Source organism: Bos mutus, chromosome X, assembly GCF_027580195.1.
Source record: "Bos mutus isolate GX-2022 chromosome X, NWIPB_WYAK_1.1, whole genome shotgun sequence".
NCBI lineage: Eukaryota > Metazoa > Chordata > Mammalia > Artiodactyla > Bovidae > Bos > Bos mutus.
Genome location: NC_091646.1, coordinates 122,544,704 through 122,570,531, shown reverse-complemented (window position 1 = coordinate 122,570,531; position 25,828 = coordinate 122,544,704). Strand labels below are relative to the sequence as shown.

Sequence of the window (25,828 nt, the reverse complement as noted above, 5' to 3'; positions counted from 1 at the left end):
TGTCCGCTGCCAGTAAAGCAGGCTGGGAAGTTTACGTTTCCCCCAGAGACTTCACAATGAGAAGCAGGCTAAGGGAGCTGCCAGCACATGGTTTCATTCTGCAAACAAACCATGAATCAAGATGCACACACACGCTGTATATGTGTGTATGTGTGTATTACTCTGATGAAGTTAACATTTCATGTCTGTAAGACCGATGCAGTAAATCTTGTTTCACAAAGATGCAGCGAACCATACAACTACTATATTTCCAACTATATAACTGTTATCTTATCACACTCAGTCCCCTCATTTCATAGATGTCTGTAATCTCTAAAGTGCTAGTTTTAATATTATTCCTGTAACTAATACTGAGCACCTACCATGTGCCACACACTGTTCTAAGCACATTACACACATCAGTGAACAAAGAATAAACATAATACAAGATAAACATTATGTCAGAAGGGTGCGTGTGCTAGGGAAAACAAAAAGTGCAGTGCAGGAGGGGCCAAGGGGGCAGGTTCCTGAATGATGGGGCATCAGGGAAGAGAGGCAGGCAGCTGGAGAGGGGTGCAGATGGTAACAGAGTGTCCAGGCAGAGGCCCCCCAAGAGGGAGCATGCGTGGCATGTGTGAGGAGGAACCAGAGGGCTGGGAGTCAGCAAGCAGGGAAAGAGCAGTGAGCAGAGAGGTCCAAGTGGCCATGGGCTTCAGGTCATCCTAGCTCCTGGGCTGTGGGGAAGATTCTCACTTTGGTTCACAGGGGAGCCTCTACAGGTGTTTGAAAAGAGTGGCATGACCCTGGCTTCGACACTGACACTAGGCTGTAGGGGAGGGGAGACCGATTAGAGGTCACCGCAGTGATGGTGAGAGCGGAGCTGAAGAAGGTGCCAGACACGCTTAGGAGGCAACGCGGTAGGGCTGCTGATGGATCGGCCATGGGATGTGAGGGAACGAGGGGCGTGAGAGACCACCCCAGTGCTTTTCTCCCAAGTGATGGGAGGGGGAGCGGCACTGCCCTCAACTGAGATGGGAAGGCTGTGGGCAGAGTGATTTGAGAGGGAAGAGGATGAGTTCTGGCCTGGACAAGCTGATAAGAATTTCAGAACTGCAAGTGACTTTTTCCCAATCTGCCTTCAGTTGTTCTTATTAATTTGCCACAAACTTGGCCATGAATAAAAAAAATACAATTAAATTTTTTTCCAGCATTTCAGGAGTTCAGTAGCTAGTAAGATTTCTCTGTACAGAAATGATGTGTTATACTGCTATACTTAAAATGGATAACCAACAAGTACCTACTGTACAGCACAGGGAACTCTCTTCAATGTTATGTGGCAGCCAGGATGGGAGGGGAGTTTGGGGAAGAATGGATACATGTATATGTATGGCTGAGATAGATAAGAATTTATCTTATATAAAATTGTCTTATATAAGGATTTATCTTATGTAAAAATAAGAATTTAAGAACTTCAAGTGGAGATATTCAAGTCGGCAGCTGGACATGTGGCTGGCCGTGGGGCTCAGAGGACATGTGCTGAGGTACAAACCTGGGAATATTATATTTGTCACTGATTATGCACACGCGATGTGCTTTTACACAGAGAAGAATTAGACCAAGAATCATAAAACAAACAGAAGGAATTAACTGTTCACTGACAGAGTCAATGATCATGTTCATTTCAACCTCTTGAATAAAATGAAGAAAAAACTGTATTCATTGTTCCTTCCCAAGATGGGAACTTGCTTTTTTTGTAAATATCTCCTGGAATCTGAAAGTGACTGTGTTGAACAGAAATGAGCTCACAAGCTGGGATACTAAATAGTTTTCAGATCTTGAGAAACACCAAATTGATTGCTGAAGGAAACAATGGTGTATAAGAGAAGTTTCCATGAAAGAATTTAAATGAAACAGTCTTTTGTTTTTAAGTGTCTGTCCTTTCTGTCTTACTCATTTCTCAGATGTTTAAGTGTCCAAAAAGTTTCCTTTCCAGATTTTGTTTCTAATGCATGATGACACCAGGCTAGGTTGCTGGTGGATGGAGGGAGGGAGGTGGGTGGAAGTTCTACAGCTGCAGAAGATGATGCAACTTTCAAAAATTCATCTCACTGAAAAATGGAAAACCCTTAAAAGCTGCGGATAAACCTGCAGTAGCGATGTTGCCAATACCCCATCCCCTAAGCCTGCTGGCACAAACGTCAAAGAGAAAATTTCAGCACTAAATCAAATTAACAAACATTCCTTAAGCACAGCACGAGTGTAGCTTATTACAATCTGGAAAATTCCACAGTATCTATCAAATCCTAAGCAAGGCTATGATGCTTAGAAGTATACCACAGAAGACGTCACTGACAGCCACAAGCATGACGGCTCGGGGTGTGTTGCTGTGGCAACCGAATAGTCAGCAGCAGCACGCTGTCTGCCTTTCACCAACCCAGAACCAGGGGCAGGACAAAACAGCCAGCTCCCTGACAGGAAAGACCCAGGCACTCACAGCGAGGGCCATCTCCGCCATTCATGCACGCAGGAGACTTCCTTGTGGCAGTCTGAAATCATTTGCACCAAAGACCTTGAGAAAAAAATGCATAACCCCTTTCTCTAGTGCAGAAGCAGTCAACATGCCCCAGCACAAAGCACCAGAGAAACATTCCAGGAGAGGAGAGAGACTGGTGGCTGCCTGAAAAGTATCAAGGTCATGTGTTTAGCTGAGACCAGGCGTGAGTGGCTTTTCTCCAGAGAAAACCGAGAAGGGCTGGTCTATGGGAAAAGTCACCCTGAGAAATGTTCCGTAGATAGGAGATCAGTAAGAAAAGCAACAGTAAACTAGAGCGTGAGCCTTTTTAAAAGCTGTCCTCATACAGAAGGTGAGCTGCACACAAGGACAATGAGAGCCCAAGAGAGGCATAGGACATCTTAGACGTCAAGCCCTACGAGGTAACTTTTGGATACAGGACATTATGTGGAAATAAAACAGAAACTTTCGAACATACCTTTTCCACTGGCAGAAAGTCATTTTCTACTTCAATCGACCTTGGTCTTAGCTTTATTGGCTTGTCTTTGAAAATATCTCCAAAGCCCACTCCCTTGACTTTCTTCGGCTGGATGGCAGCTGTTGCGACTGTGCCGTTGGCACCCTCAGATTTGGTACTGCTTGAGTCACCCCCGTCACTCTCGGAGCCTGTAGTTTCCCTTAAACCTGTCAAGAGCGGGGATGGGGAAAGAAAGAGCTCAGAAATCAGCCACAGCCATGAAGCACCTCATAGCCGGCCAGGAACCACTGCTCCAAGTATCATAAGGTACAGGATAACTTGCGTTGCCATTGTTCATTTAGTGTGTAAGGATGTTGCAGGGAGGTGGCTCTGAGTTTTGTTCCACCTCCCCAGCCTTGAATTTTAAGAAGCGAATCAAAAATTTTCAGAACATCCAATTTCAAAGCAGATGCCTCTGTCAATGTGACATGTCACCTCTTTTCAGCCAGAGCCTGGTTCTTAGCCAAATTTGTTTTGGTGCAGACTATGCAGTAACAACCTTTCCTGCCCCCTCTCGCCTCCCAACCCAGTCAGTACCACATACTGTACCTCCTATCTCTATGACATGTCAATTAGCAATTAGCAACGAAAGTAACATTTCCTAAAGGGAAACTGTAAAGCTAAAAGCCATTTAAACAAATTAGCAATTAAAGAAACCACACAAAATTATGACTGCCAAAGAATTAAATTTCTGGATGGCTTTACAAGGAATAAATGCACACAGACATGCTTCTCTAGGATAGCACTAAACCAAACTTGACATTGAAACACTTTCACTGGCAAGATGATTGTATTTGTTAAAGAAGGAAAGGAAGCTGCCTTGTGGGAGGCCAGAATGCCCCAAGCCTCCAGCTCTTCTTCACTCCCCTAACACCAACGTTTCCCTGAAGCTGAACTCCTTTCCAAAGAAGAACACTGGGGACATGACACCTTTCCTTGGACTTCCTGTGGTCAAACCATTATCAGCAAGACAGCGTGGACACTTACCTCCCCAGATTCCTTTTTCCCCAGGCTCTGCCCACAATCATGTTCCTAAAAGGAAGAGCCTATTTGTTTCTAGTTAATCTCTGAGTGTACATTCTTACTTTGATGGCTAGTACATTAGTCATGGCATCAAAGGACAAGAATCAAAGGACATTTTATGAAAAGTCTACCATTAAGCCTGTCTCTAAAAGACTCGAAATGTGCAGAATAGCTCCTGAACATTGACTATGTATCTGCTGATGACAATGATGCTCTAGTTCTCTATTAGCCACACTGTGTATTATCTTCCTACAGGTAAGGTGGCCTCCTAGTACCTAAGAAAAATACACCAAATCACTGCTTGCATAAATTGTCATAAAATGTCGAAGTCATTCATACACACAAGTGTCAGTGCAGGAAAAAACTGTTAAATGAAAACAGAAAAAAATACAGAAAAGTCATTAAAAATCGCTAACATGTTTCAAAATCAAATCTTTTAAACAATGGCTGTGTTTGTTGTTGCTGCTGTTTTCAATAAAACAGTAATTATAAGCCAGGAAGGGAGGGGGCAAGGAGGAAGATCCCAGGTGTACATTTTAATTAACTAAAGAACAGCATTTATGAGCAAGAACAGAGGGCATAAGAATAAGGAACAGCCCACAACAAGGGGGTCGGCTGCAATTTACAGGACTGGATGCAAGTGTGCAAACACGGAGAACCTCCCTGGATTAGCTATCCATTCATGTGTTTATCTGTTCATTGTTTGGGAAATATCCCTGCTGGAGATATAATTTCGGAGTCTAAATATTATGTCATTTCCCCTTTAACATGTTCTCGTTTTGCTGTATGGATTCTTTCTGTGTGATAAATGGCTCGTATATTCTTTTCTGGTTTGGAAAGAAGCATTTGAGAGTGGAATAAAGAAATGGTTAGTGAATAGAAACCATCACCGTACCATCACCCCTCCCCCCAACCGCCACCAGCACCACCAGCAGAAGGCAGCAGGGCAAAGGGAGTAGGGCGAGGCTGTTATAGGTGTTCAAAGAAAAGAATGGGAAAGATTCTTTTTATCATTCCTCATTACCTAGAAACATAATATTTTCAACCATTGGCATCCTTATTTCACTGAGTTTCTGGTGTTAGGGATTTGCCACCTTCTGCACTCACCTGAATAATTTTACATTCATCACTGTGAGAAATGCTGTTTATGTTACACAGGGAAAGGCTGCAGGGTCATTCAACCACACAAGCATGGGCTGGGAAGGAAGCACACGGCAGATCTGTCTTCCAGAAATTCTGGCAGCCTGCTTCTATCACTTTCCAGTGTGATACAAGTTAAATATCTGAATATCTAGATTGATGAAAAACCTCAAAATCTAGTACCTTCCCTTTGGTGGGAAAGAAAGGTGGCTTTTCATGTTCACGTCTGTTTGGTGCTGTATCTTTTGGTCCCTGGTGCTCATAACACACACTACTGTGGAAAATATCCTTATGTCATGCTTGGCATGCCACATGACACCCGAGGGCAAGGAAACCCAAAGTGTGGTCTGTGGACTGGGGCCAGGTCATGAAGGGTTCGTTACTGAAACACTGGGTAACAAGCACGGAAAGTGTCTGTGCACAGAAACACTTATAGCAGTGTGTGCTGATGTGACTTTCAGACGTGTGGCCCACAGACTTGTCTATGTGAATGGAGCACAGACCAGCCTTGGTCGGTCTGCTCCCACAGGGAGGCACAAGAGGTGCAGCACATGCGCAGTGAAGGCACGCCCAGAGGGACCAGGTTATCTGTCCGCAGGGGGATGGAAATAAAAGTACACTCTTCTGCAGACAGTTTGAGAAGCCTGGCTCTGGAGTTCATGCCAGAACCTTCTCTTTCATAGTCATGTATACATCTCTATGCACACATATGTGTATACGTCTTTATGTACACATATGTATATATGCACACTAAGGCGGATGATTTTCCTTTGCCGTGAGAAAAGAACAAAGCTTCCTCAGGTTTGCTATGGCCACTCATATAATTGGTTGAATTACAGAAAAGTCATTGTCAATAATTTCCTTACTATTCCAGCACCAATCAGTTCAAATCCGCGAGCTATTTCTATTTATTTTCAGTTTTACACTCACATGTCTAGTGCTTACTGTGTGGCAGGCCCGTTCTAAGAACTTCACAAGATTCATTCATCAATCTCATTTATCTCCATCCCCTCAACTTTTGGCAGCTTTCTTTCCACTGCACCAAAGGCTACACCCCGGTCCTGCCAAAAAGAAGTCTGCCGTGTGGTGATTGGCTGAATGAGCAAAGCAAAATATCATTTCTGGCATGGACTGTTCATGTCCACTTCTTACTTCTTTGAACCGCACAATGAGGCAATGACTTACTGATTGACCCACTCAGTAAAAGCAATAACCTCGAAGGGCTGACATCTCCATGAGAAGCCATCTTACACCACTCCAGAGGCGCAGATATTGGGACAAATACATATGCCATGACCAGTGTTACGGATCCCTTCTCTGCACGCATGGTTCATGCACGCATGTCACACACATGACAGAGGCACAAAGCAAACAAGACAGCGCTGGGGGCTGGTGATGGGAATGCTCCTACAGCACGCACCAAGGAGACGGCACTTATCTCAGGCAAATAAGCCCATGTCCTTGGATGAGAAATTCACAGACACTTGGCAGAAGCATGAGCAGCTCAGGGGAGTGCAGCTGCATCAAAAAACACAAGTACCCAGATCTTATCTTTACAAATGCCTCCTGCTGTTAAGGTCACTCACTGTAATAGCGTCTGTGGCCCTCCGTCTTTCCCGGTGCGGCTCGGTACAGAATTGTCCCTTCAAAGGTAGTCTTTCCTGACAGTGAATGAGAAAAGAGAAGGGGAGAGAAAAACAAGAGGGGGGAGGGGGAGCAAGTGATGGCAAAAGAAGGAAGAGGGAGAGTCTTTAACTGAACTTGTCTTCAATGAATCCACTTTAAGCTTCATCCACAAAATTAATTAGAAATCATAAAGGCAGAGTTTAAGAATGTTACAGAATGAGCCCAAAGTCCCCATGCAACCATGATGGCAATGAGCCCCAGAACTGGGGCTCACCTCTCTGATGCCTGGCCTGTGGATTATGCCCAATTTAAACCTGGAAGCCACTTCCACATTACACCTCAAGAGCAGGAAAATCTCAATTAACCAGAGGAAATCTAACCAATCAGATTCCTTAGGTAACAATCTTCTCTGTAGAGTGCGACTCAAACAGAATATAGATTTTGGTCCATTATCTTTTATCTTCTACCCCTAGAGCCTAAGATGATACAAACTGATACTCATGACCCCAAGAATCTAAACAAGGCACAGAATCCTTTTTAAAAGATTTTTCATTTTTAGTATCTTTAAGCAAGAAAATGTACTAGAATTCTAGAAAAGGGTTTTTATCAATGAGGTTTGAAACCAATCGTGACTTCCATGTTGATGTAAGGGGTTTTCTGCTTAGCACCAAAGATGCCAGAAAACCCTCTTTTTTAAACCACCTTAATTGAGGTTTGCCATGTCAGTCATGAGACTGCACTTAAGCATGAGGACATAGGACTCACCCAGTGTCAAATTATCTCCTTTTTTGTTGTTACAAGTAGAAGTTAACAATAGCATAAGACTGGGCACATGGCTAAAGCCCAAATCTCTCTGGAATCACGAGTAAGTACAGAGACTACACACACTGCCCCAGTCTGAATGGACGAACACACACACACACACACACCCTACATTAGGAGGTAAAATGGTTTAATAAAGACAAACAATATATGCATTACTCTAAGTTATCCAAGAAACAGATCCTATTATGGTTGTGAGCTAAATATCGAACTGGAGGCCACATAGCTCCCTCATAAGAAGTTATTGTTATAGCTCCCTCATAATAAGTTCGAAGGATGAAAAGGTAGGCTACGTTTACAGAGAGGCAGAGAGGAAAACTGAGTGACAGAAAGCAACTTGTCTCACTTTTTAGAAACACTCTAGGAAAATGGGAAACCCCATTAGGGACCATCATGTTAACTTCTGGGCCATGTCACTCCTAATACATGAAAGGAACTGTAACCGATCAGATCAACAAATTAAATGGAATCAGGTATTGCCAATTTCTGTGTCCTACAGACATGGTGGACTGCTTTGAAATCTTCCCTTTTTGACAGATGTGCTCCAACTAACTAAAGCAAAAACTTAGACATTCAAATCACTGGCTACATAGGGGAATCAAAGAAACAAGTGTTTTAGATGTTCTCGTTAGACTTGTAGCTTTTAAGGACTTGATGACAAAGCAGAGCAAGTAACAGTGGCCGGTTTTTATTTGGGTGAATTTTTATCCTGCTTAACTTCAATCATTAAGGTAACATTACTCCTAAGGAGTACAGCTGTCTTGTAAGCCAGATTCCCCCCATCCAAGAACTGAATGGCAGCAGTCCTCTTGGTGTCACAAAAAGAAAAAGAAATCAGTATTTCAATGAACAATTTTTCAATTATTTTCAAAAAAGTACTTCAGTGTTTCAATTTCCTCCAAGTACAAGAGAACCTCCCTTTGTTCTTCTCCAGGACCAAGTCTGAGAATCAATGAGGTAGACATGGCACTTCTGTCTCTGAATGGCCAAGCATTTCTATAAAGGTGCCCCCATCCACTGGCAGCGAGATGACTGGAAGAGGAGCCTGGGCTGGGGGTGAGCAAGGACACATACATTCCATCTAAAGAACAAGAAAGATGGGCCATGGAAAGGCCATGAATATGAGTGCTATTTATTTTATGAGGTGGGGGGATACTCTACTATTAAATATTAGTATTTGAAGGCAGAAAACTCTGTAAAGGGGAAGTTTTTTTCAATTTCAACACAAAATCATATGCTTACACTAGCATCTAATTTTGCCTGAAACTCTATTTCATCAATTTGCTAATTGCTCCTTCCTGCCACCAGAACATCATATACAAAACAAATATCATTTAATATTAAAAATAAAAAAGTATACAAATACCAAAGCATGGTGGATACCAGCCTGGCTTTAGTTTTTATAAGGCATGGGGCATTAAGTAATCCATTTCTCACAGCTAATGAAAACAAATATTTCTATATCATGGGGGTGGTTTGGCCTAAGTTTTAAAAGGCCACCGTCTTTGTCTTCACTTGACAAGTCACTAAAGTATCTGAACTTATAATTCAAAAATAAGGAATCAGGAAAATAAGAAAACCAATTAAAACTCAAATATCATGGTTATTAAGGGTTATAGAAAGAAAATGCAAACTTTCTCCCTCTAAAAACTATGGGAAAAAGCTTAAAACATTTCTGTAGCTAAACAATGTTTTCTTTAAAAAGAAAAACAGGAATGCTTTTTAGTTTTACAATTATTTCATACGCTTAAGAAATTAAATAATATCAAAAAGATGTTAGAAATAGGAGAGTCACATATCTTAAATGTGAAGCAAACGAAGTATGCATGAAACTGAAATTGGACAATAGTCATATCTGGATTTCTTTGCCTCTACATCCAAATAAATCTTATAGATCAAGATACTTTCTGATTATAATTTAATACCATAATATAATATCAATATAATTCATAATCAGTTCTATTTCACATCATTTAGTCAATACTTGCATATGCAAAATTGTCACTGAAAAGGTAATTAATTCATCATAATCTGTGATAATTAGATGAAATAAGTTAAACTGTACTCAGCTTTGAAATTTGTTACGTGCTCTGTGAAAGGGTAAACTACAGGCCGTAAGAGAGGCAAAACTGAAGTGCGTGCAAAGTACAGGCAGGAAGGCTCACCTATATGGTGGCCTCAGAAGCCAGGACACACCCCAGACTCCGTCTCACTGGGCTTTAGTGTTCACACTGACAGCACATTAGAGCTCTCAATTCCCTTCCATCCCTGACATAAGACCTTGCCCACACAAGTAAACCCTTAGATGTTTTGTTTTTTAAGAATCTAATTTAATTTTTAATCTAATCTAATTTAAAAATCAATTTCTTTCACTGTTAATCTCTTACACGGGAGCCCATTTCATTCTTCAAAAAAAAAAAAAAAAAACCCTTCCTGTTTGGAACCATTTTGCAAGCCCTAATGAGAGAAGAGATATAGGTGATAATCATCAGTGGCTAATATTCAAAAAGAAACAGAACCAGACATTATGAGCTCCCAAATACACTGTCCACCACCACCTATGAAGCAGCTTTTTACCCCTACCCCCCAAAATCGCTCAAATCTGAATCTAATCAAGGCCCTAGATCTAATTAGCAGTTTATAGGACAACAAAGTAAAGGATGCAGCAGACATGAAATCAGCAAAAGGCAAGCTGTGGGGAACTAATGGACAAAGGACCCCACTTTCTTCAACAAAAAGGTGACATGGAGGAAGAACCTAGAGATCCAGAGACTTGAGACATACCAACCAATTACACTGTATGTACTTTCTTTGGGTGCAGATTCAAACAAACAAATTGTATTAAATAATAGAAGAGTATTAGGAGAAAGTGAATATTGACCATATAGGTAATTATTGTGAGGAATTACAACTATTATTGTTACTATTAGGAGTGATAACAGTATTTAAGATATCCTTTTATTGACATATTGAAATTTTTATGGATGAAATTATATATTTGGGGTTTGCTTCAAAATAATATGAGGGAGGACTGTGCAGTGGTGTAATTGCAATAAGCTGGCCACAGCCTGCTAACTGCTGGAGCTGGGTGACAGGTATGCAAGGGTTCATCATACTATTCTCTCAATTTGTGTATGTTAGAACATTTCTATAATAAAGAGTTGAGAAAAATCTTTTTGAAACGGCACCTTTAAAAGTTTCAGGAATTCTATGAAAGGTAAAGGTGCCTTCAAATTAAATACACAGCAGAAAGTTTCTGCTGCTTCTAAGTCGCTTCAGTCGTGTCTGACTCTGTGCGACCCCATAGACAGCAGCCCACCAGGCTCCCCCGTCCCTGGGATTCTCCAGGCAAGAACACTGGAGTGGGTTGCCATTTCCTTCTCCAATGCACGAAAGTGAAAAGTGAAAGTGAAGTCGCTCAGTCGTGTCCAACTCTTAGCAACCCCATGGACTGCAGCCTACAGGCTCCTCCGTCCATGGGATTTTCCAGGCAGGAGTACTGGAGTGGGGTGCCATTGCTTTCTCTGAAGTTTCTGCTACTACCTGACAATTAATTTTCTTATTCAAGATAAAATGTTTAAATCAACATATCAACCAATACAATTGCTGCAACTCTTTCCTTGATAAATTAGATTACCCTGAATAAAGATCGAAAGTTTACAGATTTTCATAACCAACCACCATATACAAAAATACATCAGGGCAGGACTTCTCCAGTGGTCCAGTGGTTAAGACTCCCTGCTTTCACTGCAAGGGGCACAGGTTCGATCTCTGGTCAGGGAAGTTCTGTGCGCCACATGGAGTGGCCAAAAAGAAAAAACACCAGGGTTACAGAAAAGCAAGTTCAAGCAATTTGCATCTGTCATTTGAAGCTAAAAACGCCTCCTCAGAGTCAGAAAGGATTTAGCAAGCATTTACTGAATACCTACCATGTGTCAAGCTGTCTGGCACACTTCTTTATAAATATAATGCAATGTTTCTTCAACTGCACTCATCCATTGGTTGACAAAACTCAACTGAGTAACTATCCCTAAAAACATTCTAGAAGTAGAAATGCGAAGAGTACAAATATCAAATGAGTTTCTGCACATACAGGTGTGTCTATGTGCATAACAAAGAGATGTATAAGGATACATGAACACAAAGTTTTCTTTGTATATACCAGGATACAGGTTTCTCCTGCCTTTTATATATATATATATATTTTTAAACCTTCTCTAATGTCTACTAGCATTTTAATTGAGAAGATTTTTATATGACATCACTAGGGTCCCTAAAAATTACCAAAATGGTATAAAACATTATGAGTTTGACTTTCCCCCAGAACCATGTATTAATTATGGAATCTCTGTGAAAACTAACTGGTCTAACAAAGACCTTTATTAACTACAGCTCAGCTCATACCAGAGTAAAAAGCTAGATATCTTTTGTGCATTAACTCCATTTGTCTTTCTCAGTTCTATGATAAAAGTAAATATGCATGTATTACAGCTATTCAAGATATTGTCCCTGGGGCAAAGTGCACAAAGGGTTCAACGGGACCTCCCTGTACAGTGGGGGTTTTTTGGCAACTTTCTATGACCCTACAATTATTTCAAAACAAAACGGTGTTTCTTTTATGAAGTAAAGTACCCTGAAACTAACTCCATTCCCTGGAGATAGACAATAAGCAGATTCACTCTAAAAGCAAAGTTTCCATGTAGACAAATCCTACCAGTATACATAATCTCTGCATGTGATCTGATCTAATTATATGTATTTTACCATCTCAGTGTAAAGAGCTACTGAACAGCCTGTCAGAACAGTGAGAGATGGTATTTCTCTCTTTCAGGGGATGATCTCAATTTAGCAAGCCCTAGGGACATGATAATCACATCTGCTTTCCTCTGAAGCCCTTCATGACCACCATCGTCCCTACATCCCTCTGGGACTGGGCTCTCTCTGCCTGTGTATCTCACTGTTCCTCACACACCTGGCTAGCTGAGCACCTGCGCACCTTTTCTCAACTGCTGCTGGTTTGTGCACCCTCTTTCCTCAATGTGAGCTGACTGAAGACAGGGACCCTAACTGATTTGTCTCTGTATGCCTTCAGTGCCTTGTACAGCATCTTAGTAACAACAAGGGCTAAATGAAAGTTGAATGAAGACTAGAAGACAAGAAGGAAGGATGGATGGATGGATATGGACAGCCAGAGACATGAAGAGAAAGGCCCTCTTCTCCTTAACTACACATACAAGAAGATTACAAAAGCCATGCATTTCTTTCACAAGCATCCATCCTTGTTAGGAAACCAGGCCTCTCTGGAGGCCTCAAACCCCCTCACCAGGGACAGATCCTGTGAAAACTAAACATGGCTGCTGGAATTATCAGGCTGTCCCAGGCCTGAAACGGCAGACTCGTAACTGACTGAGAGTGCTGGGGACAGCAGTCTCTGAGAGAAACAGCCCTTCTGAGCGTGTGATGAAAGGCTAAGAGATGGGGGGAACCATTCCACTCCGTCTCCTAACCTCCTGCCTCAGAAATTCCAGCACCATGTGCTTTGAGCTGAGGAGTGAAGCAGGGTCAAATATGCACATTACTGACTTGGAGGAAGAGGAGATGGTTTATTGCAACGGTTCCAAGAACACAGGAGGCATTACTTCTCTGAGCTCCAGCTCTGGAAGCACACCTAACATGGCAGGACACCAAGAGGTCAAGGTTCTCCCAAAGATGTGGTCCAATACCTCTCCAAATCTCCTTTTCCGCATCAGTAGAGGAATCTCAAAGTAATTTCCAAATGTAGAGAGAATGCTTCAGTGAGCACAGTACCAACTGCTGTGTAAATAGCCTCAACATACTAACAGGCTATGTCCCAAGGGTTAATCATGATTAACAATGAAGGTGACCATTTATAGAGGGTCTTCTATAGGTGAGGTGGTTTTTATACATTCTTGCCATGGGAACTCATAACACACTTACCCATAGGAATAATGGTATGATGGATGACCTGATTTGGTCCTCCCTCCAAGAAAGCCCATCTAATGCACAATAGCCCTGAGATATAGTATTGTTATTACAGGACCCAGTCACAACACTATTCCAGTGTCTGACAAGAGAAGCACAGCACTGAGAACTCTCGTGTGCAATCTGGAAGCCATAGCAAATGCCAGTCTCATGGGGTCAAGGACACTTCCTGCTGTCCTGCCCATACGCATCAGGTGGCCTATGTTAGCAGAGAATTTCCTTATCCCAAACCAGAGAATGTAGGAGTCTCAAGATGCTTCCTTTGCCCCCAAGTCAGCTCCTCTCTTTCCTATCATAGATCCCAGGATGGAATGAGGTTCAGGGGTAGGGGCCCCAGACTTTGGACACCACTGAGCCGATCAGTCAATGCCACTGAAACACCAAGTGAAGGAGGTGGCCCTAGCACGACTCCAGAAATGGCTTTACCTCCACACTAGGGATGTGCCCAGTCATGCCACTGGTTGAATAAAAAGAGACACAACTAAGTGGCAAATACCACTCAAGTCAGACTTTTCCAAATGGAAAAGAAAGCAATTTAAGAATTATTTTGACAGGACTGAGCTGTCCTCTACTTGTTAGGAAGGAACGTCTGCAGCCCCCACCAGTGCCAAAGCGCAGTGACACAGTCGCGCCTCTATGACATTCACACGCACGACTGCGGCTCAAGACGGCACAAGAGGTACATAGACGCTCACATAAGGAAGTTGGGTTAGCGACTGGAAGAACAAAGCTTCCCGGGCCTGACCTTTTGCTCCGTGAGCTGGAAAGGGCAGCAGAGAAGCTGGAGGGAGGAGAGCTTCAGGCCCTGGAGAGAAAAAGACCTGGAGTTCGTTCTCACCATTGCAGTAGGACACGCGTGCTCACCTGACGTGGGGCTGGACCCTCAGCTGGCTTGGCCCACGTGTGTCCTGAACATCATTCTTCTCCCCACCAATGATGTTGTGTGTGTGTGTGTGTCGTTTTCTCTAAGTTCCTCAAGAGACGCTGTGAAATATCAACAATCTCATTTGATTCATCTTAAAAATAATTATCAACTTGCAGGGAGTGACACTTGAGAAGTATACAGAGGTACGGCAACCTGGGCCATCCATGGGGGAGTGGGAAGGTCGAAAGTCACCTATCCAAAGATATTAATAGTATGCGTCTGTGAATGTCACACACTTACAGTGATACACCTACTAAACCACGGTGGGTTAAGGCAGCAGAGCCAGGAAAATACTCATGAGCTTCTGTCACAGTCACTTAGCGAAGGCCAAGGAACAGAGGGCACCCGTGGGTGCCCCTACCCTCTCCTGTGTGGTGGGAGGACTTCCTTACTTGACTTGGAGAGCTGATCATCCTGGGAAATGCCGAGGTCATCCGACTCCCCTGACAGCTCCTTGATGAAGTTGGAAGGAAACATTCCAGTCTTTCCATTGAGAACACCTTCCCACCATCCTTCTTCTACCTGCACACATGTGAACAGAAGAACAGAGGCAGGACTCAGGTTAGACGTGGTGTTTCCCAGTTTTCTGTCCCCTCTGTATAGAGCCAAGTGCAAAGCTCATGCAGGGAGAGCTGCGGGACCCAAAGCTTCCAAGGGAACAGGGAATGAGACGGCAGACCTCACAGAGCCTCGAGATTCAGGCACAGGAAGGGGTTTAACCCAGGGACCATAAACGCAAGTGGAAAAGAATTAACACTTTGTTTTCACTAACCTCCAACTGAAATTTGCCATCTCCTTTGACTGGGAATATAGGTAACATACCAGACTAAGAGAAGAACCTGTGATTTGACACCAACGAAATAATATTTTCATATCGCATCATAGATACTGTGGGTATTTCAAGATATCGTTTGCACTCATCACTACTTTGAAGTGGTGGTAGTTATCACAGCTGCTGGGAGACCTTGTTATTTAATGTATTAATAAGAAATTCTAACAAACAAGTACACATAGATTAATATACCACAATGGCTCCCTTGGTAATCTTATGTGTTTTATGTGTGTGCATGCTCAGTCATCTCTGACTCTTTGTGACCCCATGGACTGTAGCCCACCAGGCTCCTCTGTCCATGGGATTCCCTAGGCAAGAATACTGGAGTGGGTTGTCATTTCCTCCTCCAGGGGATCTTCCTGACTCAGGGATCAAACTCGCATCTCTTGTATCTCCTGCATTGGCAGGCGGATTCTTTACCACTGTGCCATATGTGTTTTATATTATGCATATGTTGCTAGTATTTAAAAACTGAAAATGGCTTTCCCAGATTACCAAAACTAACCAGACAGCCTAACAAAAACTGCTTAAGAATCTATGGAATAAGAACTTGATCAGAAAGTAGAAGGACCCTCTGCAGGTTTCTGGAAGGTTTCAGATTACCCTGAGATGAACTGATATGGGATGAAGGGAGGTAGGGAGGGCAGTCAGACTGCAGTGACCTGGGTGGGAGAATGAAGGCTAGATCTGGGGAGGGGCGACAATGAACAAGGCATGGACAGATTTGAGGATCTATGAGGGATCTGCTGGTCTGCAGCAACCAACTAGCTGAGCTGAGTGAGAGAAGGGTTAAAAAAAATCATCCTAAGTTTCTGTGATGAAGCCACTAATAGAAGAGCAGAAGTGAGAATTGTGAACTGGCTTCTTGGAAGAAAATAACAGAGCATTTTGAGAACTATGAAGTATTCAGTTACCAGTAATGGTGTGGTATACTAGAAAGAGACCTAGAAACTTTGAAAAAAAATTTTAACCATGTGCACATATTACCTACTCAAATCAACAAATATAATTTAAAAGCTTAAATAATTAAAACAGAAAATAAAATTAAGAGTCAAAAGCCCGTTCAAATCATATTCTGAAACTTAGCAGTTGTGTGATCGTTCAGATTTCCTACTGACTGAACTCTGACTTTCCTATTTGCACAACTGCATGATGGGTACACTTGATATGTTAGAAATAGATGTATTATGATACTACACTAGGGGCTAGGGACACAGGACTGTACAGGACATGTTCTTTTTTTCCCCTCAAGAAGGTGACAATCAATCAAGGTAGAAAGGGCATGTGGTTTAAAGATGGCAGAGGGTGGGAGTGACAAAAACCTAGCAAATGCAAGGTAAAGAGATAAGAAAACACCATGACCTAGCACAAACCAAATGTGTTACACAAAGTTGAGCTCATCGAGATCTGGAATGCTAAAGAAAGACTTGGAGAAAAAAAGGAATCAAAGTTAAGGTTGGCCTTAAAGAGTAGAAATATCAGGTATAAGTAGGGGAAGGTAAATGCGAGATATTCAGGGGAACGCTGACGGAGCCTCAGAATGGAGACAACCAGAATGGCATTTAGAGCATGTGTTAGAGAACTCCTGGGATATCTAGACTCACAGAGTGGACATTACATCTGCGTGATCACAGAATCTTCAGGGAAGAATTCAGACAACAGCACTTATGCATGACTGTCCCTATTCAATACCAAATCACAGCATTTAATAGCATTTCTGCTGAACTCATTCCATGTTTCTATGTCAACTCTACTGATACGTATTATTCTTTCAAGGAGCTTTTTATAGGATTAGAATGGTTAGGAAGCTTTGTCATAACCCTGAATATAAACAGTTGCACAATTTGTAGCATAGGGTCCTTTGTGTTTGTCCTGAATAAGGAACCATAAAATGACCTTCTTTCTCCCAGAAATCGCAGGGCAGGAGGGAGAAACCAAGGGCACGGACCGCAAATGAGCAGCTCCTGTCGCCATCCCCAACAGTGCAGGGCAGCTGGGCCAATTCTGTTTTATTCACTTTGACAGTATCTAAAATGCTCCCGTTCCAGTAATAAGCGGCTCCAGCTCGAGATCCCTGAAGGAAGTGCTCCTGATGTGTGGGCTCGGCAGGCTGCCTGCTGGGAAAACAGGGGTGTCTTCACCTCACCACACCCCCATATGCCTGCAGCCCTGTCACAGCACAGTCTGAAAGGAGAGGCCAAAAGGGAACTGGCAGACGCCTATCATTAGCCTTGCAGCGCACAGAGGAGCAGACAATCAAACCACCGCTCATCGCCCAGCGGGGTACACTTCCCATTACAGGCGCCATGGAGGGCGTGTCTGTACCCAGCAGCAGAGAGAGCTGCTCAGGCTATTTCCTCCTACAGACTACTGCTCTGGTTGCAAGATTCAGGCTGGAGATAGGAGACTAATGATCCCCACCCTCACATGATCCCTCTTCAGCGATATTCCAGTTTGACTTCCTGCAGCAAGATGAGGACACTGAAGCCCATGAGGATTACAGTCATTCATGAATGGTTGGATGGATAAATGAATGGATGGCAGGGAAATCAACCAGGAGAAATCCTCCATGGGGGGCTATGAAGCCCTGATTCCTCCACAAAAGGAATTTTCCCTTCTGTGAGAAGCAAAATGGACCAGGAGACCCTAACTATATTGCCCGCTGTTCTTATTAGGTAACACCACACTCAGGCCTGTGTGCCCCTCCCAATTTCACCAATATTTAATGAGCACCTATTTCGCATTGCCCTAGGACCTCAGGACAGATTCATCAGTGAACAAAACAAAGATTCCATCCTTGAGAATCTTCTACAAGAGTGGAACATGCAGAGTCTGCACACCACCTGCTTAGAAATCAGGTTGCTTATGCTTATGTTTCTATATTTAAAGAGAGAAAGGAATGCATCCATTTGTAATAAAGTGAGGATTATGGATGTTACCAGGGGCTTATGATTTCTTTCCCAAAGAAAGTATTCAGGTGGGACAGACACCAACCTTCTCTGCACCAACACACAAGTATCAGCAGGCTTCTGCAGGCCTGGGCTTCCAGGCTGAGAACAAACCCCTTGTACCTCCAAGACCAACCCTGCCAGCTTTGGAGCCCACGGCTGTGTCCCAGAGCTGGGAGCAGGGCAGCTTTACATGGCAGTGTTTGAGAAAGAAAGATGCAGTAAAACCACTTAGACCATTGTGTCTGTGGGCCGTGCACTTCGTAAGTCTTCACAGTCACCAGCATCTAAGTGGGTTCAAGGCCCATGGAAGTAGTTTTCAGCTCTTAGCCCTGTTCCAAGTTGCAGAAGAGGCTGGGAGAATTACACCTCCATCTCTAGCTCCCCAACTCGTATAAACATTAGCAACATTTTCAAAGCACTGAAGGGGATGCCTGGGAATACAGAGGTGACCCCAGTTACTCAGAACACAGGTGCATCGATTTTACTGCATGTTGCTTCACTGTGCCTCACAGATACAGCATTTTTTCAAACTGAAGGTGTGTGGCAATCCTGCCTCAAGCAAGTCTATCAACACCAATTTTCCCAACGGTATTTGCTCACTTTGTGTCTCTGTGTGACATTTTGGTAATTTTTGAATATTTCAAACATTTTCAGTAGTATCATATTTGTTACACTGATCTCTGGTGATCTTTGATGTTACTGCTACTACTGCTGCTAAGTCACTTTAGTCGTGTCCGACTCTGTGTGACCCCATAGATGGCAGCCCACCAGGCTCCCCCATCCCTGGGATTCTCCAGGCAAGAACACTGGAGTGGGTTGCCATTTCCTTCTCCAATGCATGAAAGTGAAAAGTAAATGACCCAAAAGCTCACATGATGGTGAGCATTTTTTTAAGCAATTTAGACATCATACTATTGTATACTTAATAGACTATAGGATAATATAAACATAACTTTCATATGTACTGCAAATTGAAAAATTACTGTAACTCACTTTATTGCAATATTTGCTTTAGTGCAGTGGTCTAGAATCCAACCTGCAATGTCTCTGAGATATGCCTGTAGTTCCTACATTACTGTTGAAGTTTTCCCTCTCAACTGTACCAAGGAGGGGAACAACAGATTCACCAAGTCTAAAATCTACTTCAGGGTATAAGCAGCAAGACAGGAAAGGTCCATTTAAGGGTTGCTATAGCTTTTCACATCCAATTGCCCTTTGTTACCCAAACCCCAGTCAGAAGTATACCGGAGGGGACTTTCCCAGTGGTCTAGTGGCTAAGACTCTGTGTTTCCAATGTATGAGGCCCGGGTCAGGGAACTAGATCCCACATGCCACAGCCAAGAGCTCGCATGCTACAACTAAGATCCTGCATGCCACAATGAAGACTGAAGATCCCAGTGCCACAACTGAGACATGGTACAGCCAAATAAATAAATGTTTTAAAAAGCTCACTGGAGAGGCCAGTGTGAAGGAGAAGGGAAGCATGGGGGAGGGCAAAGCTCACAGCAAATGGGTACTTGTGTTTCATTGTTTCAAGAGCTGTTTTGCCATTCTTCCCAGAAAGAAACATGGTTACAAGCTGAGCTCTAAGGAAAGGCCCACATCTCAAGATCGCTCAAATTTTCATCAAAACTTATTAATACTTGGTAGTTTCTATGTTTCTGGGAATGTACCCATTTCTTCTAGCTTGGCCAATGTGTTGGCATATAATTGCTCATAACAGTCTCTCCAGTTCAGCTCAGTTCAGTTCAGTTGCTCAGTCGTGTCCGACTCTTTGTGACCCCATGAATCGCAGCACGCCAGGCCTCCCTGTCCATCGCCAACTCTCAGAGTTCACCCAAACTCATGTGCAACTTATGATCATCTATATTTCTGTTGTATCAGTTGTAACTTCTCTTTCACTTCTGATTTATTTATTGGAGTTCTTTTCTCTGGGTGAATCTAGCTAAAGAGCTGTCTGTTTTATCTTTCCAAAAAACCAGGTCTGAGCTCCGTTGATCTTCTCTATTGTCTTTTTAGACTCTACTTCATTTATTTCTGGTGATCTTTGTTATTTCTTTTCTTCTACTAACTCTGGAAATAGCTTATACTTTTTCTTGTTCCTTGAAGGCCTTATGCTAAGTGAAATAAGAGAAACAATGAACAGCATAGTGAATATAATTAATAACACTGTATTGTGTTTTTGAAAATTGGTAGGAGAGATCTTAAATGTTTTCATCACAAGAAAAATATTGTAATTATGTGTAGTAATGGATGTTAAGTAAACTCACTGGAGAGATCTTTTTGCAATATATACATATATCAAATCATTTTGCTGTACACCTAACATTAGTATAGTTATATGTCAATCATGTCTCAATTTAAAAAATTTATTCAGAAATGATTAAATGAGAATTACAATAACAGTCATTTCTCCTACCTATGAGAGGTAGGGGGAAATATTTTAGAAATTTTTTTAAGCTAGAAAAGCATCAAGATACTTTTTAAAAAGTTTTTAAATTGAGATATAATTCATTTAAATTTACAGATCTTAATGGTAAAAGTCAAACAGTTGTGATAAATGCATGCATACACCCATGCAACCCATACTTCTATTAACATACAGAGCATTTCTATCGCTCCAAAAAATTTCTTTGTGTTCCTTCCTAGTCAATCTACCTCCAAGCAAGCACTAATCTGACTTCTATCACCTATGATTGGTTTTGCCTTTTCTAAGAACTTAATGTAAATGTGCTAAGACATGGTTTTACCCTTTGAATACTGCTGAAAAAATACAAATTGTTTCTGGAAAACATTTTTTCTATTTGTGGAATTTGTGGGAAAAAATATTTTTGAGGGAACCACTTTCTGAAGCCATAAATACCTACATTATTTTCTATTTCCATTGCTTTAAATAACCATACTTGTTGATCTGGGGACATGGGAAGCTGGTTGTGCCAACTATAAAAAAGCGTTATCTAGGTTCTAAATGCCCAAGTCAACATTTTTCCCAAATTGCTACATCTCTTTGTCTGATTACCTCTCTGGGCAGGACCATACCAAGAAGAAGTTGATTTTTATCCCCTCCCCTTATTCTTCTCAGAACAAGCCTATTCCACATGAGAGGGGTCCCTCAAAAAAAAACCTATAGGGTAATGACTTAAGAAAATATATATGATATATATTTAAGACTTAAGCAAATGCTGTCCAATGAGAGAGAGCAATATAGCCACGATTTTCCTGACAGTGGCAAGGGTTTCTGGTACGGCTCTTACAGACATCCTTCAGCAATGCTTGAAAGTCCTATCCTTCAAAACAGCTACATATCAGATCCTGTTAACAGCTGAGCAACTTCAGTCAAGTTTCTTAACCTCTCTGAGCCTCAGTTTCCTCAGCTACAAAATACAAATACTGATCACACCTTCCAGTGATTTCTGTGATGACCAAATGAAATATCATGTATGAAGGTACTAGCACAGTGCCCTGGCATGTGGTAAATACCCTATAAACATCAGCTTCCCCATCCCATCCCACTGGCCTTCTCTGCAAGTGTAGAATGAAGGGTGGGGAACCTCTTGCCGGGGGAGCAGGGGCAAGTCTGGCTCTTATTTTTGTAAATAAAGCTTTATTGGAACACACACACAGAGACTGGCTACAGGTTAGTCTACAGGCTAGTCTAGACTGCAATGACCAGTCCGCCCCACTCCAGACAGAAATGTCACAACTGTGTACTTAAAAATGCCTACCGGGATTTAGCCTGCTAGCTTTCCTTTTGGAAAGTGAAGTCCCATTAACTTCACAAGAACTTCTGTCCTCCCTGCAGGCCACTGACTGCTCCCCAGCCAGGAGGCAGAAGCACTTTCCTGAGTGACCTTCACTTTGCCAGCCCCACTCATCCCTGGACCGCCCCACACTCTCCATTTCTCCTCTGGCCACACTGCAGAGACCCATCCAGGCTGAGCTGGTAACTTCAGCCAGAAGTGCTGCCCCCCTCACCAAGGGTCAGGGCCATGTCCCCCTAGACCTGCTCCAGTTCACTGCTCTTCCTGCCAGCACACAACACGGTTAAAGAGTACAAAATACGTAGGTTTGAAGACAAAAGGCTAGTGGTGAGAAGGAATATGATCGTAATTTGAAGGTTTAAAAACATGGTGCCAAATTAGGTATAGAAAAGACAGCTAAAAGTTTGGGAGGTGAGGGAGTGTGGAATTTTAGAAGAATTATTAATGCTCATTGCTTCCCTTAAGTTGTCCTCAATCCACTTCAAGGAAACCAGTGGTGGGACTTCCCTGGTAGTCCAATATTTAAGACTCTGTGCTTCCAAGGCAAGGGGCCCAGGTTCGATCCTTGGTTCGGGAACTAGGATCCTATATGCCACTTAGTGTAACACTCCTACTTCCAAAAAGTTTAGAAAAAACAGTGGGAATAGTAGAGGATGCATCATGGATGCAGAGAAGGTGGAGCTCAAACCAACAAATACATAGTTTAGGAAAACGCCCTGGCCCTAAAAGGCAGATGAATATACATTTTTAAGCTAAGATTACATGTTAAGATGGACTTCCCTGGTGGCTCAGAGGTTAAAGCATCTGCCTCCAATGCGGGAGACCCGGGTTCAATCCCTGGGTCAGGAAGATCTCCTGGAGAAGGAAATGGCAACCAATCCAGTATTCTTGCCTGGAGAATCCCATGGACAGAGGAGCCTGGTGGGCTACAATCCACGGGGTCGCAAAGAGTTGGACACGACTGAGCAACTTCACTTTACTTCTACATGTTAAGATATAAGTATATCATTTTTTAGGATTCTCTACCTGCTTCAACTGTTCTCAACAACTGGTCCATATATTCAAAATCCTAGGAATTGTCTCTTAGGGGCAGGGGGGAAGTAGGGGCATGTGTTTGTATTTGTAACACTTTGTGTTTGTATTTGTTACAGCTTTGTAACACTGTAGAATTAATCTATGAATCAATTTATCAATAAAAATATAATCTATATGCACATACACAATATGTTATCTTTCTCTTGGCAAACAGATTGATACTATAGTATTGCAAAGCTATTACTATGGTCTTATCATAACCTGCTCCTGTGATTTAAGGGATTTTGTTTATTTGGGATTTTTATTTTGTTTTTAGTCTTCAGTGGCATTAGACAGTAGAAACCTACTGGCATTTATATAACATCTGTTATAGGAGAAAAGGACAGACTTTATAAGATAATGCAATATTAGAATAAACTTCAAAAGTAGGGAAATTAACTTTTGGTGATATAATTTTAAAATATGGATTAAAAGGTAAATGTTTATGCTTTGTTTTACAGAAATAGCAGAGGCTACCCAGTTAGTTTTCCTTTTTCCTACTTGAGGCAAGCCCAGGACGAAGCCTAGCACTGAACGGGCATGGATGGTAAAGAGGCTGGGCCCACAGAGGGTGGTGAAGCTCTTCTTCCAGGAAAGGAGAACACCAGCCCTGCAATCATCCCTCTCCCTTAGCAACCCTCACTTGGTTCCCCTGGAGTCAACAGACAGATGAGACTCAGCAATAATTCCAGAAATTTATTAAGAACTTTTATCTTGATTTGTATTTCTTACAGTATTATTACAACATTAAAGGGAAAACCATCTTCTATAGCAGATCCACTTTCAATTCTGGGGCCCTTTCTGTCTGCGATCACATGCATTGAGATAGACTTCAGACAATTATATTCAACTGCTCCTAGTGAATGTAATTTTGTGACTGATCTATTCATTTATTTTGAAAAAAAAAACTTTTCATACTTCATGTATTCATTTACTTATTCAGCAAGCATTTATTAAAGTATGTGTTAGGTTTCAGGCACTATTCCATGTACTATGAATATAAAGATAGAGAAAAACCAGATCCCAGCTGTTGAAAAGCTCTCAGGTTACTGGAATATAGCAGATAATTACAACACACAGTATTGTAATAAATATAAAGGTTTCTGTATTTACCATTTTAAAGGCTTCACAATCTTCTAGCTGGATAATATACCTTAATTCACACAACTATTCCCTTTCTTGATGATTTTTTCACTATCACAAGCATTGCTGCAATTAACATGTTTAACATATTTTTTTCTGTAACCATTTTCCATGAATAAATTTCTAGGAGTAAGATTACTGAGTCAAAGGGTATTAATTCAGATTTTTATAGCTCTTGATGCACCTTGCTAAATAGCATCAAACAAGGATCATAAAGATATACAAAGTCACCATTTCTTCTAATCACTGCCAAGGTCTCACCACTAAATATTTTTTTAGGATTTTCAAAAGGAGGTACCCAATCAAATTGTCTTAATTAGATTAATTAGTAGCAGGTTAGAACACTTTCTCATGGTTCAGATTTTTATTTCCACTTGTGGGATGGGTGTTTATATCATATCTATCCTTTATCATTCTTATAATAGCTTCCTAATATATTTTCCTATGTTACATATATAAAAGTATTTCAAATTTTTTCCTGTTTGTTGCCCTCTTTGTTTAGCTAAACTCACTTCAAATCATACCAAGATTTTAACTCTTTTTTTTTTTTTTTTTTTAGTCACAATCGTTTATTTTTTTCCCCTGGAATTTCTTCCCTGGTTTCAGTCTTAAGAACTGTGCCCGTCTACCATTGGCATAAATGTTCTACTCTGCTGGCCATTCATTTTGCACTCATTCAGCTTTCAACAAATGTCTCCTATGTGTTGTGCTTGGCACCAGGAATAAAACATGATGAACGACATACTGATTCAAATGATCCAAAACTGGGAAACTGGCAAAAAGCGGGTTACTGCATGTCCTCCCACACTGGGAACCACACTGATTGATTCTCTAGGGACAAGTATCTTTGCTTGACACACTGTTTACTTTTTATGAGGAGAGTTTACAACTGTGTTAGTGCAGATGCTAACTGCTAGAAGACTAAGAACAAAGTGAATGAGTCTTGTCAGATAACCATGAAAATAACCTCTGACCAGCAGAGAGAGAGATTCATCCCCTAGAAAAGATGACCTCAGAGGTTCGTCTCACTGCCCTGTAGGATGCGACATAGTTTCGCATCTAACTTAGCAATCTTACTCAAGCTTTTTTCTCTTTCAATCATTTATAAACACTTTGCTCTTTCACCATTCTCTTTGAGTCAGCCTTACCATTTTGCAGATGCCCTCATTAATGAGTTAAATACAGCTTTGATGCATGCTCCCTTTATGTTTATACGAGAGTCCAGAAATCTGTCTGCTGGCATCAGCCCTGCCACTCCCACCCACGTCATACTTCACTTAACCTCCTCCTTGACTTCTGGCTTCCTAGTTTTTTTTTTTGTTTTTAATAAATCATGGGTTTCTGTAACATTGAGTGGTATGCAGCAAATGAAAGCAATTGGAAAACTATCACTATACACAGATACATATGTTGAATCAGGATGAATGATCAGATTCTAAGTGCGAAGCCCAGGATGCTCCCGCCCTCAGGGAGTGGAGCCCCAAAATCCCACGCCAGGGTCTGGTGGGACATCTCACCAG

General features: G+C 41.9%; 1 protein-coding gene across 3 annotated transcripts in view; it reads right to left on the bottom strand.

The window, feature by feature from the left end:
• Positions 1–25,828, bottom strand: part of SH3KBP1 (SH3 domain containing kinase binding protein 1) — a 332,811-nt gene that overhangs the window by 141,030 nt on the left and 165,953 nt on the right. For all 3 annotated transcript variants that reach the window (XM_070365436.1, XM_070365437.1, XM_005897720.2), the window contains 2 exons: positions 14,940–15,069; positions 2,970–3,175 (listed from right to left, as the gene is read on the bottom strand). In XM_070365436.1, the coding sequence (XP_070221537.1) occupies positions 2,970–3,175; positions 14,940–15,069 (336 nt within the window). The remainder of the gene's footprint in view (positions 1–2,969; positions 3,176–14,939; positions 15,070–25,828) is intronic.